The sequence below is a fragment of the Panulirus ornatus genome, chromosome 20 (genome assembly GCF_036320965.1).
Source record: "Panulirus ornatus isolate Po-2019 chromosome 20, ASM3632096v1, whole genome shotgun sequence".
Taxonomy (NCBI): domain Eukaryota; kingdom Metazoa; phylum Arthropoda; class Malacostraca; order Decapoda; family Palinuridae; genus Panulirus; species Panulirus ornatus.
Window position 1 is genome coordinate 48,729,896 of NC_092243.1, and position 14,338 is coordinate 48,744,233.

At 40.5% G+C, this 14,338-nt stretch overlaps 1 protein-coding gene across 2 annotated transcripts in view; it reads right to left on the reverse strand.

Moving 5' to 3' along the window:
* Positions 1-5,607: 5,607 nt before the first annotated feature.
* Positions 5,608-14,338, reverse strand: part of LOC139755989 (galactoside alpha-(1,2)-fucosyltransferase 1-like) — a 46,205-nt gene continuing 37,474 nt past the window's right edge. For both annotated transcript variants that reach the window (XM_071674902.1, XM_071674901.1), the window contains 3 exons: positions 10,854-11,016; positions 10,045-10,186; positions 5,608-7,482 (listed from right to left, as the gene is read on the reverse strand). In XM_071674902.1, the coding sequence (XP_071531003.1) occupies positions 7,419-7,482; positions 10,045-10,186; positions 10,854-11,016 (369 nt within the window). In that variant the 3' untranslated portion in view covers positions 5,608-7,418. The remainder of the gene's footprint in view (positions 7,483-10,044; positions 10,187-10,853; positions 11,017-14,338) is intronic.

Below are 14,338 nucleotides of genomic sequence, written 5' to 3' on the forward strand. Positions count from 1 at the left end.
TTGTCTTTTTTGGTATCTATCGGTAACTAAGAGCATTATGGTATATTTTCCAAAAAATTGCAGGGAATTATTGAGCTCAAAAATTGCAGCTAATATATTAGTTCAGGGAATTATTGAGCTCAAAAAACTTTATATTTCAAAATAGAAACTTATCACATTCAATCACTTCTATGCTTGAAATAATCTTGGGAAATATATCATAATGCTCTCAGTTACCTATAAATACCCATTAAATACATTAGAGAATTACTTGAAAATGTCTTTCTTTAACAACATAAAAGTCATAAAAACAACTAAACTATATTTTAACCCCAAATTTGTATTGAGCATGAAAAGTACTACTTATTAGGAGGAAATCTATTTTTCTAAAGAAAATACGTAAAATTGCAAGTAATATTTCAGGTTTTTTTTCAGCTCAAATAACTTTTATTTCAAATCAAAACGTAGCATATTCAATCATATACTGTGCGTGATATAGTGTCGGAAAATATATCGTAATGCTCTCAGTTACCCAGTAAATAAATTGCAAACAATCAGATAATACCTTTTAAATTTCTTCATTTAACAGCTTAATTAAAGGTTATTAAGACAACTTGAATATATTCTAATACAAGATTTGCATTGAGCAAGAAAAATACTCCTTATAATGAGGTTTAGATGGAAATCTATTTTTCTGAAGAAAATACGAAAATACGATATATTTTCAGGGTATTTTTCAGCTCAAAAAACTTTTCATCTCAAAATTGAAGCTTAGCATATTCAATCACTTCTGTTCTTGAAATAATCTTGGAAAATATATCATAAGACTCTTAATTACCAATAGATACCTAAAATAGGCAAGTGGTCAGATAATACATTAAAAATGTTTACATTTGATAACTTAATTTCAGGTCATGAATACGACTAAACTATATTCAAACCAACGATTTGTATTGAGCATGAACAATACTTTTTATAATGAGGTTTTAAAGGAAATCTATTTTTCTGAAGGGTATTTTTCACATAAAAAAAATCTTTATTTCAAAATTGAAACTTAGCATATTCAATCACTTCTATGCTTGAAATAATCATGAAAAATATGTCATAATGCTGTCAGTTACCGATAGATATCAAAAAAGACACGTGGTCAAATGATACATTAAAAATTCTACATTTAACAACGAAATTAATGGTCATAAAGACGACTAAACAATATTTTACCCCAGATTTGTATTGAACATTGCAAAGACTCCTTGTAATGAGGTTTTAAAGGAAATCTATTTTTGTGAGGAAAAAACGAAAAATTGCAGGTATTTTTTTTTTTTTTTTTAGCCAAAAAACTTTTCATTTCAATATTGAAACTTAGCGTATTCAATCACTTGTGTGTTTGAAATACTCTTGGAAAATATATCGTAATGCTCTCAGTTACTTATAGATACCCAGTAAATACATTGCAAATGATCTGATGATACTTTAAAAATGTCTTCATTTGACAACTTAAAGGTTATAAAAACGACTAAACTATATTTTGGCTCCAGATTTGTTTTTAGCATGAAAAAATACTCCTAATGAAATTTTAAAGGAAATTTATTTCACTGACGACAATACGAAAAATTGCAGGTAATAGTTCAAGGTACTTTTCAGCTCAAAAAACTTTTTATTTGAAAATTGAAGCTTAGCTTATTTAATCTCTTCTATACTTGAAATAATCTTGGAAAGGATATCACAAGATTCAGTTACCGATACATACCCAGAAAAGACAAGTGATCAGAAGATACATTACAAACGTCTTCATTTAATAACTTATAGGGAGGTTTTAAAGGAAATCTATGTTTCTGAGGAAAATACGGAACATGATATATTTACCAAGATTATTTCAATTATAGAAGTGATTGAATAATCTAAGTTTCAATTTTCAAATGAAAAGTGTTTTGAGCTGAAAAATGCCCTGAACTATTTCCTGCAATTTTTCATATTTTCTTCTGAAAAATAGATTTCCTTTAAAACCTCATTATAAGGAGTATTTTTCGTGCTCAATACAAATCGTTGGTTTGAATATAATCTAGTTGACTATATTACCTTAAATTAATTTATTATATAAAGACATTTTAATATATTATCTGACCACTTGTCTTTTCTGGGTATTAATGGGTAACTGCGAGTAGTATGATATATTTTCCAAGATTATTTCAAGCATAGAAGTGATTGAATATGCTAAGTTTCAATTATGAAGTAAAATATTTTTTGAGCTTAAAAATTCATGAAAATTTTAAATTTATCGTATTTTCCTCGGAAAGATAGTTCTCCTTTAAAACCTCATTATAAGGAGTATTTTTCATGCTCAATACAAATCTGGGCTTAACATATAGTTTTTTATGCTGTAAAATACCTGCAATTTTTCGTATTTCCCTCATAAAAACAGATTTCATTTAGAACCTCATTATAAGGAGTATCTCAATAAAATTCTGGGGTTGAAATATAGTTTAGTCGTCTTTATGACCTTTAATTAAGTTACTGAATTAAGACATTTTTTATGTATTATCTGGCCACTAGCCTTTTCTGAGTATCTATCGGTAACTGCGAGTCTTTTGATATATTTTCCAAGGTTATTTCTGGCATAGAAGCGATTGAATATGCTAAGTTTCAATTTTGATATAAAAAGTTTTTCGAGCTGAAAAATACCCTGAACTATTCCCTGTGATATTTCGTATTTTCTTCAGAAAAATAGTTTCCTTTAAAACCTCATTATAAGGAGCATTTTTCTTGCTCAATGTAAATCTGTTATTAGAATATGGTTTAGTCGTCTTTATTACCGTTCATTAAGCACTTAAATGAAGATATTTTTAAAACATTATCTGATTATTTGCAAATTATTTACTGGGTATCCATCGGTAACTGATAGCATTACGATATATTGTCCGAGACTATATCAAGCATGGGAATGATTGAAAACTACGTTTCAATTTTAAAATAAAAAGTTATTTGAGCTGAAAAATACCCTGAAATATTACTTGCAATTTTTCGTATTTTCCTCAGTTAAAATAGATTTCCTTTAAAACCTCATTATAAGGAGTATTTTTCATGCTGAATAAAAATCTGGGATTGAAATATAGTTTAGTCGTTTTTATGACCTTTAATTAAGTCGTTAAATGATGACATTTTCAAAGTATTATATGATCGTTTGCAAATTATTTAATGGGTATCCATCGGTAACTGAGCGCATTACGATACATTTTCCAAGATTATTTCAAGGCTAGAAGTGATTGAGTATGCTAAGTTTCAATTTTGAAATAAAAAGTTTTTTGAGCTGAAAAATACCCTGAACTATTACCTGCAATTTTTCGTATTTTCGTCAGAAAAATAGATTTTCTTTAAAACCTCATTATAAGGAGTATTTTTCATGCTGAATAAAAATCTGGGGTTGAAATATAGTTTAGTCGTTTTTATGACCTTTAATTAAGTCGTTAAATGATGACATTTTCAAAGTATTATATGATCGTTTGCAAATTATTTAATGGGTATCCATCGGTAACTGAGCGCATTACGATACATTTTCCAAGATTATTTCAAGGCTAGAAGTGATTGAGTATGCTAAGTTTCAATTTTGAAATAAAAAGTTTTTTGAGCTGAAAAATACCCTGAACTATTACTTGCAATTTTTCGTATTTTCGTCAGAAAAATAGATTTTCTTTAAAACCTCATTATAAGGAGTATTTTTCATGCTGAATAAAAATCTGGGGTTGAAATATAGTTTAGTCGTTTTTATGACCTTTAATTAAGTCGTTAAATGATGACATTTTCAAAGTATTATATGATCGTTTACAAATTATTTAATGGGTATCCATCGGTAACTGAGCGCATTACGATACATTTTCCAAGATTATTTCAAGGCTAGAAGTGATTGAGTATGATAAGTTTCAATTTTGAAATAAAAAGTTTAGTCTTCTTTATGAACGTTAAATAAGCACTTAAATGAGGATATTTTTAAAGTATTATCTGATTATTTGTAATCTATTTACTGGATATCAGTCGGTAACTGAGAGCATTACAATATATTTTTCGAGGCAATATCAAGCATAGATATGATTGAAAACTACGTTTCAATTTTGAAATATAAAATTATTTGAGCTGATAAACACCCTGAACTTGCAATTTTTTGTTTTCCTCTGAAAAAAGTAGATTTCCTTTAAAACCTCATTATAAGGAGTATTATGGTTTATTATAATAGTTTATCAGATTTTATTATAGTTTATTATAGATTAGTCGTTTTTATGACGTTTGATTAAGTTGTTAAATGAAGATATTTTCAAAAAGATATCTGATCATTTGCAATGTATTTACTGGGTATCAATAGGTAACTGGGAGCATTACGATATATTTTCCAAGATTATTTCAAGCAAAGAAGTGATTGACTATGCTAAGAATCAGTTTTAAAGTAAAATGTTTTTTGAGCTGAAAAATTCCATGAATTATAAATTTTTCGTATTTTCTTCAGAAAAACAGATTTCCTTTAAAACCTCATTATAAGGAGTATTTTTCGTGCTCAGTACAAATCGTTGGTTTGAATATAATTTAGTCGACTATATGACCTTAAATTAATTCAGTAAATGAAGACATTTTAATATATTATCTGACCACTTGTCTTTTCTGGGTATTAATAGGTAACTGCGAGTAATATGATATATTTTCCAAGATTATTTCAAGCATAGAAGTGATTCAATATGCTAAGTTTCAATTTTGAAATAAAAAGTTTTTTGAGCTAAAAAATACCCTGAACTATTACCTGCAATTTTTCGTATTTTCGTCAGGAAATTAGATTTTCTTTAAAACCTCATTATAAGGAGTATTTTTCATGCTCAATACAAATCTGGGGTTAAAACATTGTTCGGTCTTTTTTATGACCTTTAATTAAGTTGGTAAATGAAGACATTTTAAAGTATTATCTCATAATTTGCAATGTATTTACTGGGTATCTGCAGGTAACGGAGAGCATTATGATATATTTTCCAAGATTATTTCAAGCATAGAAGTGATTGAATATGCTAAGTTTCAATTATGAAGTAAAAAGTTTTTTGAGCTGAAAAATTCCCTGAGTTTTAAATTTATCGTATTTTCCTCGAAAAAATAGATTTCCTTTAAAACCTCATTATAAGGAGTATTTTTCATACTTAAAAGAAATCTGGGCTTAAAACATAGTATTTTAAGCTGCAAAATACCTGCAATTTTTTCGTACTTTCCTCAGAAAAATAGATTTCATTTAAAACCTCATTATAAGGAGTATTTTTCATACTTAATAAAATTCTGGGGTTGAAATATAGTTTAGTCGTCTTTATGACCTTTCATTAAGTTATTGAATTAAGATATTTATTTATGTATTATCTGGCCACTAGTCTTTTCTGTGTATCTATCGGTAACTACGACTCTTTTGATATATTTTCCAAGATTATTTCAAGCATAGAAGTGATTGAATATGCTAAGTTTCAATTTTGAAGTAAAGAGTTTTTAGAGCAGAAAAAGTCCCCGAAAAAAAACTCCTGTAATTTTTGGTATTTTCCTCAGTAATATAGATTTCCTTTAAAACCTCATTATAAGGAGTATTTTTCATGCTGAATAAAAATCTGGGGTTGAAATATAGTTTAGTTGTCTTGATGACCTTTAATTGATTTATTAAATGAAGTCATTTTTAATGTATTATCTGACCACTTGTCTTTTCTGTGTATCTATCATTACCTGAGAGCATTATGATATATTTTCCACAATTATTTCAAGCATAGAAGTGATTCAATATGCTAAGTTTCAAATTTGAAATTAAATTTTTTTGAGCGAAAAAAACACCCGAAATTTTTCGTATTTTCCTCAGAAAAATAGATTTCCTTTCAAACCTCATTATAAGGAGATTTTTTCATGCTAAATACAAATCTGGGGTTGAAATATAGTTTAGTCGTCTTTATGACCTTTAATCAAGTTGTTAAATGTAGACATTTTTAATGTATTATCTGACCATTTGTCTTTTCTGGGTATCTATTGGTAACTGAGATCATTATGATATGTTTTCCAAGATTATTTCAAGCATGCATCTTTTTGCGCAAGCCATCACTGCTTCCCTAAAGGCATCCCATTCCTCACCCACTCCCCTCACTTTATTTGCTCCTGCCCTTTGCTATTCTATACTCAATCTCTCCTGGTACTTCCTCACACAAGCTTCCTTTTCAAGCTCGCTTACTCTCACCACTATCTTCTCCCCAACATTCTCTCTTTGTTTGTGAAAACCTCAACAAATCTTCACCTTCGCCTCCATAGAATAGTGATCAGACATCCCTCCACCTGCCCCTTTCAGCACATTAACATCCAAAAGTCTCTCTCTAACATGCCTCTCAGTTTACTTATAATCTAATAATGCCCTTTGACCATATCTCCTGCACACATACGTATACTTATGTATATCTCTGTTTTTAAACCGGTATTCCCAATCACCAGTCCTTTTTTCAACACACAGATCCATAAGCTCTTCACCATTTCCATTTACAACACTGAACACCCCATGTACACCAATTATTCCCTCAACTGCCACATTACTTACCTTTGCATTCAAAGCACACATCACTATAACCCGGTCTTGTGCATCAAAGCTGCTGACACACTCACTCATCTGCTCCCAAAACACTTGTCTCTCATGATCTTTCTTCTCATGACCAGGTGTGTACTGTAGTGGTGCTGGAAGGTGTAATGAACACGTTAGTCGACTGGTAGGGGGATGAAGGACCTCACTAGTCGACTGGTAGCGGGGTGAATGACCTCACTAGTCGACTGGTAGGGGGATGAAGGACCTCACTGGTCGACTGGTAGCGGGGTGAATGACCTCACTGGTCGACTGGTAGCGGGGTGAATGACCTCACTAGTCGACTGGTAGGGGAATGAAGGACCTCACTAGTCGACTGGTAGGGGGATGAAGGACCTCACTGGTCGACTGGTAGGGGGATGAAGGACCTCACTGGTCGACTGGTAGCGGGGTGAATGACCTCACTAGTCGACTGGTAGGGGAATGAAGGACCTCACTAGTCGACTGGTAGGGGGATGAAGGACCTCACTGGTCGACTGGTAGCGGGGTGAATGACCTCACTAGTCGACTGGTAGGGGGATGAAGGACCTCACTAGTCGACTGGTAGGGGGATGAAGGACCTCACTAGTCGACTGGTAGGGGAATGAAGGACCTCACTGGTCGACTGGTAGCGGGGTGAATGACCTCACTAGTCGACTGGTAGGGGGATGAAGGACCTTACTAGTCGACTGGTAGGGGGATGAAGGACCTCACTAGTCGACTGGTAGGGGGATGAAGGACCTCACTAGTCGACTGGTAGGGGGATGAAGGACCTCACTAGTCGACTGGTAGGGGGATGAAGGACCTCACTAGTCGACTGGTAGGGGGATGAAGGACCTCACTAGTCGACTGGTAGCGGAGTGAAGTGCTTTACCCCTGATCTCTCGTACGTATAGCGCGAGAACCTGCAGGTAGAGAGAAAGAGAGACAGGGTCACTACAGGTGATACGTGGCAGTACAAGGGAAGGTGGGCTACCAGGAGAACTGACGGTGCCTGGTACGGTCGTTTGTGTCTCCAGATACTAGGAAGGAATAGGGTAGCGAATCAGGTGTCAACCCCACACTGTCTTCTCCCGGCTGCTCAGCTGTTGGCAGGGGAGGTAATGGGTGCTCAGCTGTTGGCAGGGGAGGTAAAGGATGCTCAGCTGTTGGCAGGGGAGGTAAAGGATGCTCAGCTGTTGGCAGGGGAGGTAAAGGATGCTCAGCTGTTGGCAGGGGAGGTAATGGGTGCTCAGCTGTTGGCAGGGGAGGTAATGGGTGCTCAGCTGTTGGCAGGGGAGGTAAAGGATGCTCAGCTGTTGGCAGGGGAGGTAAAGGATGCTCAGCTGTTGGCAGGGGAGGTAATGGGTGCTCAGCTGTTGGCAGGGGAGGTAATGGGTGCTCAGCTGTTGGCAGGGGAGGTAATGGGTGCTCGGCTGTTGGCAGGGGAGGTAATGGGTGCTCGGCTGTTGGCAGGGGAGGTAATGGGTGCTCAGCTGTTGGCAGGGGAGGTAATGGGTGCTCGGCTGTTGGCAGGGGAGGTAATGGGTGCTCGGCTGTTGGCAGGGGAGGTAATGGGTGCTCGGCTGTTGGCAGGGGAGGTAAAGGATGCTCAGCTGTTGGCAGGGGAGGTAATGGGTGCTCAGCTGTTGGCAGGGGAGGTAATGGGTGCTCGGCTGTTGACAGGGGAGGTAATGGGTGCTCAGCTGTTGGCAGGGGAGGTAAAGGATGCTCAGCTGTTGGCAGGAGAGGTAAAGGATGCTCAGCTGTTGGCAGGGGAGGTAAAGGATGCTCAGCTGTTGGCAGGGGAGGTAATGGGTGCTCAGCTGTTGGCAGGGGAGGTAAAGGATGCTCAGCTGTTGGCAGGGGAGGTAATGGGTGCTCAGCTGTTGGCAGGGGAGGTAATGGGTGCTCGGCTTTTGGCAGGGGAGGTAATGGGTGCTCGGCTGTTGGCAGGGGAGGTAATGGGTGCTCAGCTGTTGGCAGGGGAGGTAAAGGATGCTCAGCTGTTGGCAGGGGAGGTAATGGGTGCTCAGCTGTTGGCAGGGGAGGTAATGGGTGCTCGGCTGTTGGCAGGGGAGGTAATGGGTGCTCGGCTTTTGGCAGGGGAGGTAATGGGTGCTCGGCTGTTGGCAGGGGAGGTAGTGGGTGCTCGGCTGTTGGCAGGGGAGATAATGGGTGCTCGGCTGTTGGCAGGGGAGGTAGTGGGTGCTCGGCTGTTGGCAGGGGAGGTAGTGGGTGCTCGGCTGTTGGCAGGGGAGGTAATGGGTGCTCGGCTGTTGGCAGGGGAGGTAATGGGAAGTGACACCATCTCGTTGATAAGGACACTGTTGGTATAATCGAGTGATCGGTGAAGGTATGACACGGTCCTTGCCACCTGACGGATCACCCTCGCCCTGGGAGCAAGACCTGCTCAAGGCTCATCCATGCAACAAGAGTGTCTGTCTGGCCTGGATCTGAAGGTGATGTGGTCTTTGCATGGTCTTCATCTCGAGGTGGTCTGTTCCCGTGTTGTGACACGGTACACATGATACAATGTCTGGCCCACGTTCTTATAACATCCACATCCTTTCATCTTCGTGACATTTCTCTGTGGAAATTGAAGTTCTGTCTAAAGGCAGATTAAAGGGTGGACCTGAAAATAAGGGATAGGCCAGAGAGTAATGGGTAGGTCTGAAAGTAAGGGGTAAGCCTGAGTATAAGGGATAGGTGTGAGAGTAAGGGTTAGGTGTGAGTGTAAGGGGTAGGTGTGAAAGTAAAGGGTAGGTGTGAGAGTAAGGGGTAGGTCTGAGAGTAAGCGAAAGGTCTGAGAGTAAGGGGTAGGTCTGAGAGTAAGGGTTAGGTGTGAGAGTAAGGGGTAGGTCTGAGAGAAAGGGATAGGTCTGAGAGTAAGGGGTGGGTCTGAGAGTAAGGGGTAGGTCTGAGAGTAAGGGGTAGGTCTGAGAGTAAGGGGTAGGTCTGAGAGTAAGGGATAGGTCTGAGTGTAACGTATAGATCAGAATATGAAGTGTGGATGATGATGTATCTTAAGATATATGGTTTGGGTCGGGATGTGAGGTGTGGGTCAGATGGTCGTCACGTGGGCAGGTTATATATATATATATATATATATATATATATATATATATATATATATATATATATATATATATATATATTATCCCTGGGGATAGGGGAGAAAGAATACTTCCCACGTATTCCCTGCGTGTCGTAGAAGGCGACTAAAAGGGAAGGGAGCGGGGGGCTGGAAATCCTCCCCTCTCGTTTTTTTTTTAATTTTCCAAAAGAAGGAACAGAGAAGGGGGCCAGGTGAGTCCTCTGTTCTTAACGCTACCTCGCTATCGCGGGAAATGGCGAATAGTATGAAAAAAAAAGATATATATATATAGTCAAGTTATGCAGCGGCCACGCCAAGTCTGAGGAACAGCTGGGTGGTACAATGTACCAGTATATGAGGGGGATGGAGGGCGTGGTGGTGGTGAGCTCACCTGTACTCACTGTAGTAGCGGACGTCCGGGTAGACCACCTGGCCGCCCGTGAGGTAGGCAGACCAGAAGCCGTAGCTTCCCAGCGTGACGATGCTGTGGTTACATGAGGAGAGCACTGCCAGGTCCAGCATGGCCGAGGTACCTGTGTATGAGAGGCAGGTTTACCCTGGTACACAGGAAACGGTACACTCACCTACCACAGGACCAGGTGAACATGCTGTGGTACACAGGAAACGGTACACTCACCTACCACAGGACCAGGTGAACATGCTGTGGTACACAGGAAACGGTACACTCACCTACCACAGGGCCAGGTGAACATGCTGTGCTACACAGGAGACGGTACACTCTCCTACCACAGGACCAGGTGAACATGCTGTGGTACACAGAAGACGGTACACTCACCTACCACAGGACCAGGTGAACATGCTGTGGTACACAGGAGACGGTACACTCACCTACCACAGGACCAGGTGAACATGCTGTGCTACACAGGAGACGGTACACTCACCTACCACAGGGCCAGGTGAACATGCTGTGGTACACAGAAGACGGTACACTCACCTACCACAGGACCAGGTGAACATGCTGTGGTACACAGGAGACGGTACACTCACCTACCACAGGACCAGGTGAACATGCTGTGCTACACAGGAGACGGTACACTCACCTACCACAGGGCCAGGTGAACATGATGTGGTACACAGGAGACGGTACACTCACCTACCACAGGGCCAGGTGAACATGCTGTGGTACACTAGTAACCTCGCCAGGTGACCCTCTGCTGACTCACGGGGGGAAGGACTCACCTGGCGCGAAGTAGACGTCGTCATGTTGGCCCAGCCTGGAGGTGATGAAGGACACGTCGTCTGAGGCAGCGATGAAGACCGCCCTCCCAGGGAACACCTTCCTGAAGTGGGCCAGAGCCCGCGCGAAGTAGGGCGCGTCGGGCAACGTCGCGTTGAACATTCTCTGTGGTTGAGGGAGACGATGTTGACACAAGCCTCTCCATCATCATCCCCTCCACCTACCCGAGGAATGTGTGTGTGTGTGTGTGTGTGTCTGTGTGTCTGTGTGTGTGTAGCCTACTGGCTGCTCAGGTACAGGACAGGTGAGTGTACTACACTGATGACTGCTAGTTAACATCGGTCATCACTAGATGACTGCTAGTTAACATCGGTCATCACTAGATGACTGCTAGTTAACATCGGTCATCACTAGATGACTGCTAGTTAACATCGGTTATCACTAGATGACTGCTAGTTAACATCGGTCATCACTAGATGACTGCTAGTTAACATCGGTCATCACTAGATGACTGCTAGTTAACATCGGTCATCACTAGATGACTGCTAGTTAACATCGGTCATCACTAGATGACTGCTAGTTAACATCGGTCATCACTAGATGACTGCTAGTTAACATCGGTCATCACTAGATGACTGCTAGTTAACATCGGTCATCACTAGATGACTGCTAGTTAAGATCGGTCATCACTAGATGACTGCTAGTTAACATCGGTCATCACTAGATGACTGCTAGTTAACATCGGTCATCACTAGATGACTGCTAGTTAACATCGGTCATCACTAGATGACTGCTAGTTAAGATCGGTCATCACTAGATGACTGCTAGTTAACATCGGTCATCACTAGATGACTGCTAGTTAACATCGGTCATCACTAGATGACTGCTAGTTAACATCGGTTATCACTAGATGACTGCTAGTTAACATCGGTCATCACTAGATGACTGCTAGTTAACATCGGTCATCACTAGATGACTGCTAGTTAACATCGGTCATCACTAGATGACTGCTAGTTAACATCGGTCATCACTAGATGACTGCTAGTTAAGATCGGTCATCACTAGATGACTGCTAGTTAACATCGGTTATCACTAGATGACTGCTAGTTAACATCGGTCATCACTAGATGACTGCTAGTTAACATCGGTCATCACTAGATGACTGCTAGTTAACATCGGTCATCACTAGATGACTGCTAGTTAACATCGGTCATCACTAGATGACTGCTAGTTAACATCGGTCATCACTAGATGACTGCTAGTTAACATCGGTCATCACTAGATGACTGCTAGTTAAGATCGGTCATCACTAGATGACTGCTAGTTAACATCGGTCATCACTAGATGACTGCTAGTTAACATCGGTCATCACTAGATGACTGCTAGTTAACATCGGTCATCACTAGATGCCACCTTGAACTAGAGATCTATAGAACAAGAACTCGTCCCTGTTACGTTCTACCCTCTGAGTGTTCACGAGAACAGTTACCACGATATGGTAGTGACCATCTTCTGCCGTCTGAGATGATGGCTTTCAAACTCTAACTGGCCATCTTATATTGCTCATGGGTGTGCTCTGTAATATACTTAGTCAACATAAAGAAAACGCCAAAGGATAACTTTCTAAAGAGGAGAAATTATCAAAGTGCGAGGCAAGATGGTTTTAGGGGAAGGAGGTCATGTGTGAGGAACCTTTTAGATTTCTACGAGAAAAGGAGCTCTGGTTGGGAAAGCATTTGACACTGTGCCGCACGGGAGCCTGATTACTGATCTGGATCACCAGACAGGAATGAAGGACCGACTCCTGTAGTGGAGGGGATGAAAGGACGTACGGCAGAGAAGCCTTCTCCAAACGGGTGAAGGTCACCAGCGGAGTGGCTCAGACTTCTGTTCTCAACTCGATCTACGTGAACAACTTACCGCAAGATGTGGACGCCTGCCTGACTATGTTTGCAGATGATGCTAAGGTCTTGAGGGAAGTGAACAGAAGCGATGAGGATTGCATCAGCTTACTACGGGACCTAAAAGACTCCAAACTTGGTCTGATACATGGCTGATGGAATTCAACTCCAAAGTTGTTCTCATACATGGCTGATGGAATTCAACTCCAAAGTTGTTCTCATACATGGATGATGGAATTCAACTCCAAAGTTGTTCTCATACATGGCTGATGGAATTCAACTCCAAAGTTGTTCTCATACATGGATGATGGAATTCAACTCCAAAGTTGTTCTCATACATGGATGATGGAATTTAACCAGAGGAAATGTACAATCATGAGGCTGGGACAGAGTGAGAGACGACCTCACCGTGATTATGTGTCAGACTCCCACATCAGAAGTGTGAGGGATTATGTGCCAGACTCCCACATCAGGAGAAGTGTGAGGGATTATGTGCCATACTCACACATCAGGAGAAGTGTAAGGGATTATGTGTCAGACTCCCACATTAGGAGAAGTGTGAGGGATTATGTGCCAGACTCCCACATCAGGAGAAGTGTGAGGGATTATGTGCCATACTCACACATCAGGAGAAGTGTGAGGGATTATGTGCCATACTCCCACATCAGGAGAAGTGTGAGGGATTATGTGCCAGACTCCCACATTAGGAGAAGTGTGAGGGATTATGTGCCAGACTCCCACATTAGGAGAAGTGTGAGGGATTATGTGCCAGACTCCCACATTAGGAGAAGTGTGAGGGATTATGTGTCAGACTCCCACATCAGGAGAAACGTGAGGGATTATGTGTCAGACTCCCACATCAGGAGAAGTGTGAGGGATTATGTGTCAGACTCCCACATCAGGAGAAGTGTGAGGGATTATGTGTCAGACTCCCACATCAGGAGAAGTGTGAGGGATTATGTGTCAGACTCCCACATCAGGAGAAGTGTGAGGGATTATGTGCCAGACTCCCACATCAGGAGAAGTGTGAGGGATTATGTGTCAGACTCCCACATCAGAAGTGTGAGGGATTATGTGTCAGACTCCCACATCAGAAGTGTGAGGGATTATGTGCCAGACTCCCACGTTAGGAGAAGTGTGAGAGATTATGTGCCAGACTCCCACATCAGGAGAAACGTGAGGGATTATGTGCCATACTCCCACATTAGGAGAAGTGTGAGAAATTATATGCCAGACTCCCACATCAGGAGAAGTGTAAGGGATTATGTGTCAGACTCCCACATCAGAAGTGTGAGGGATTATGTGCCATACTCCCACATTAGGAGAAGTATGAGGGATTATGTGCCAGACTCCCACATCAGGAGAAGTGTGAGGGATTATGTGCCAGACTCCCACACCAGGAGAACTATGAAGGATTATGTGTCAGACTCCCACATCAGAAGTGTGAGGGATTATGTGCCATACTCCCACATCAGGAGAAGTGTGAGGGATTATGTGCCAGACTCCCACATTAGAAGTGTGAGGGATTATGTGCCAGACTCCCACATTAGGAGAAGTGTGAGGGATTATGTGCCATACTCCCACAT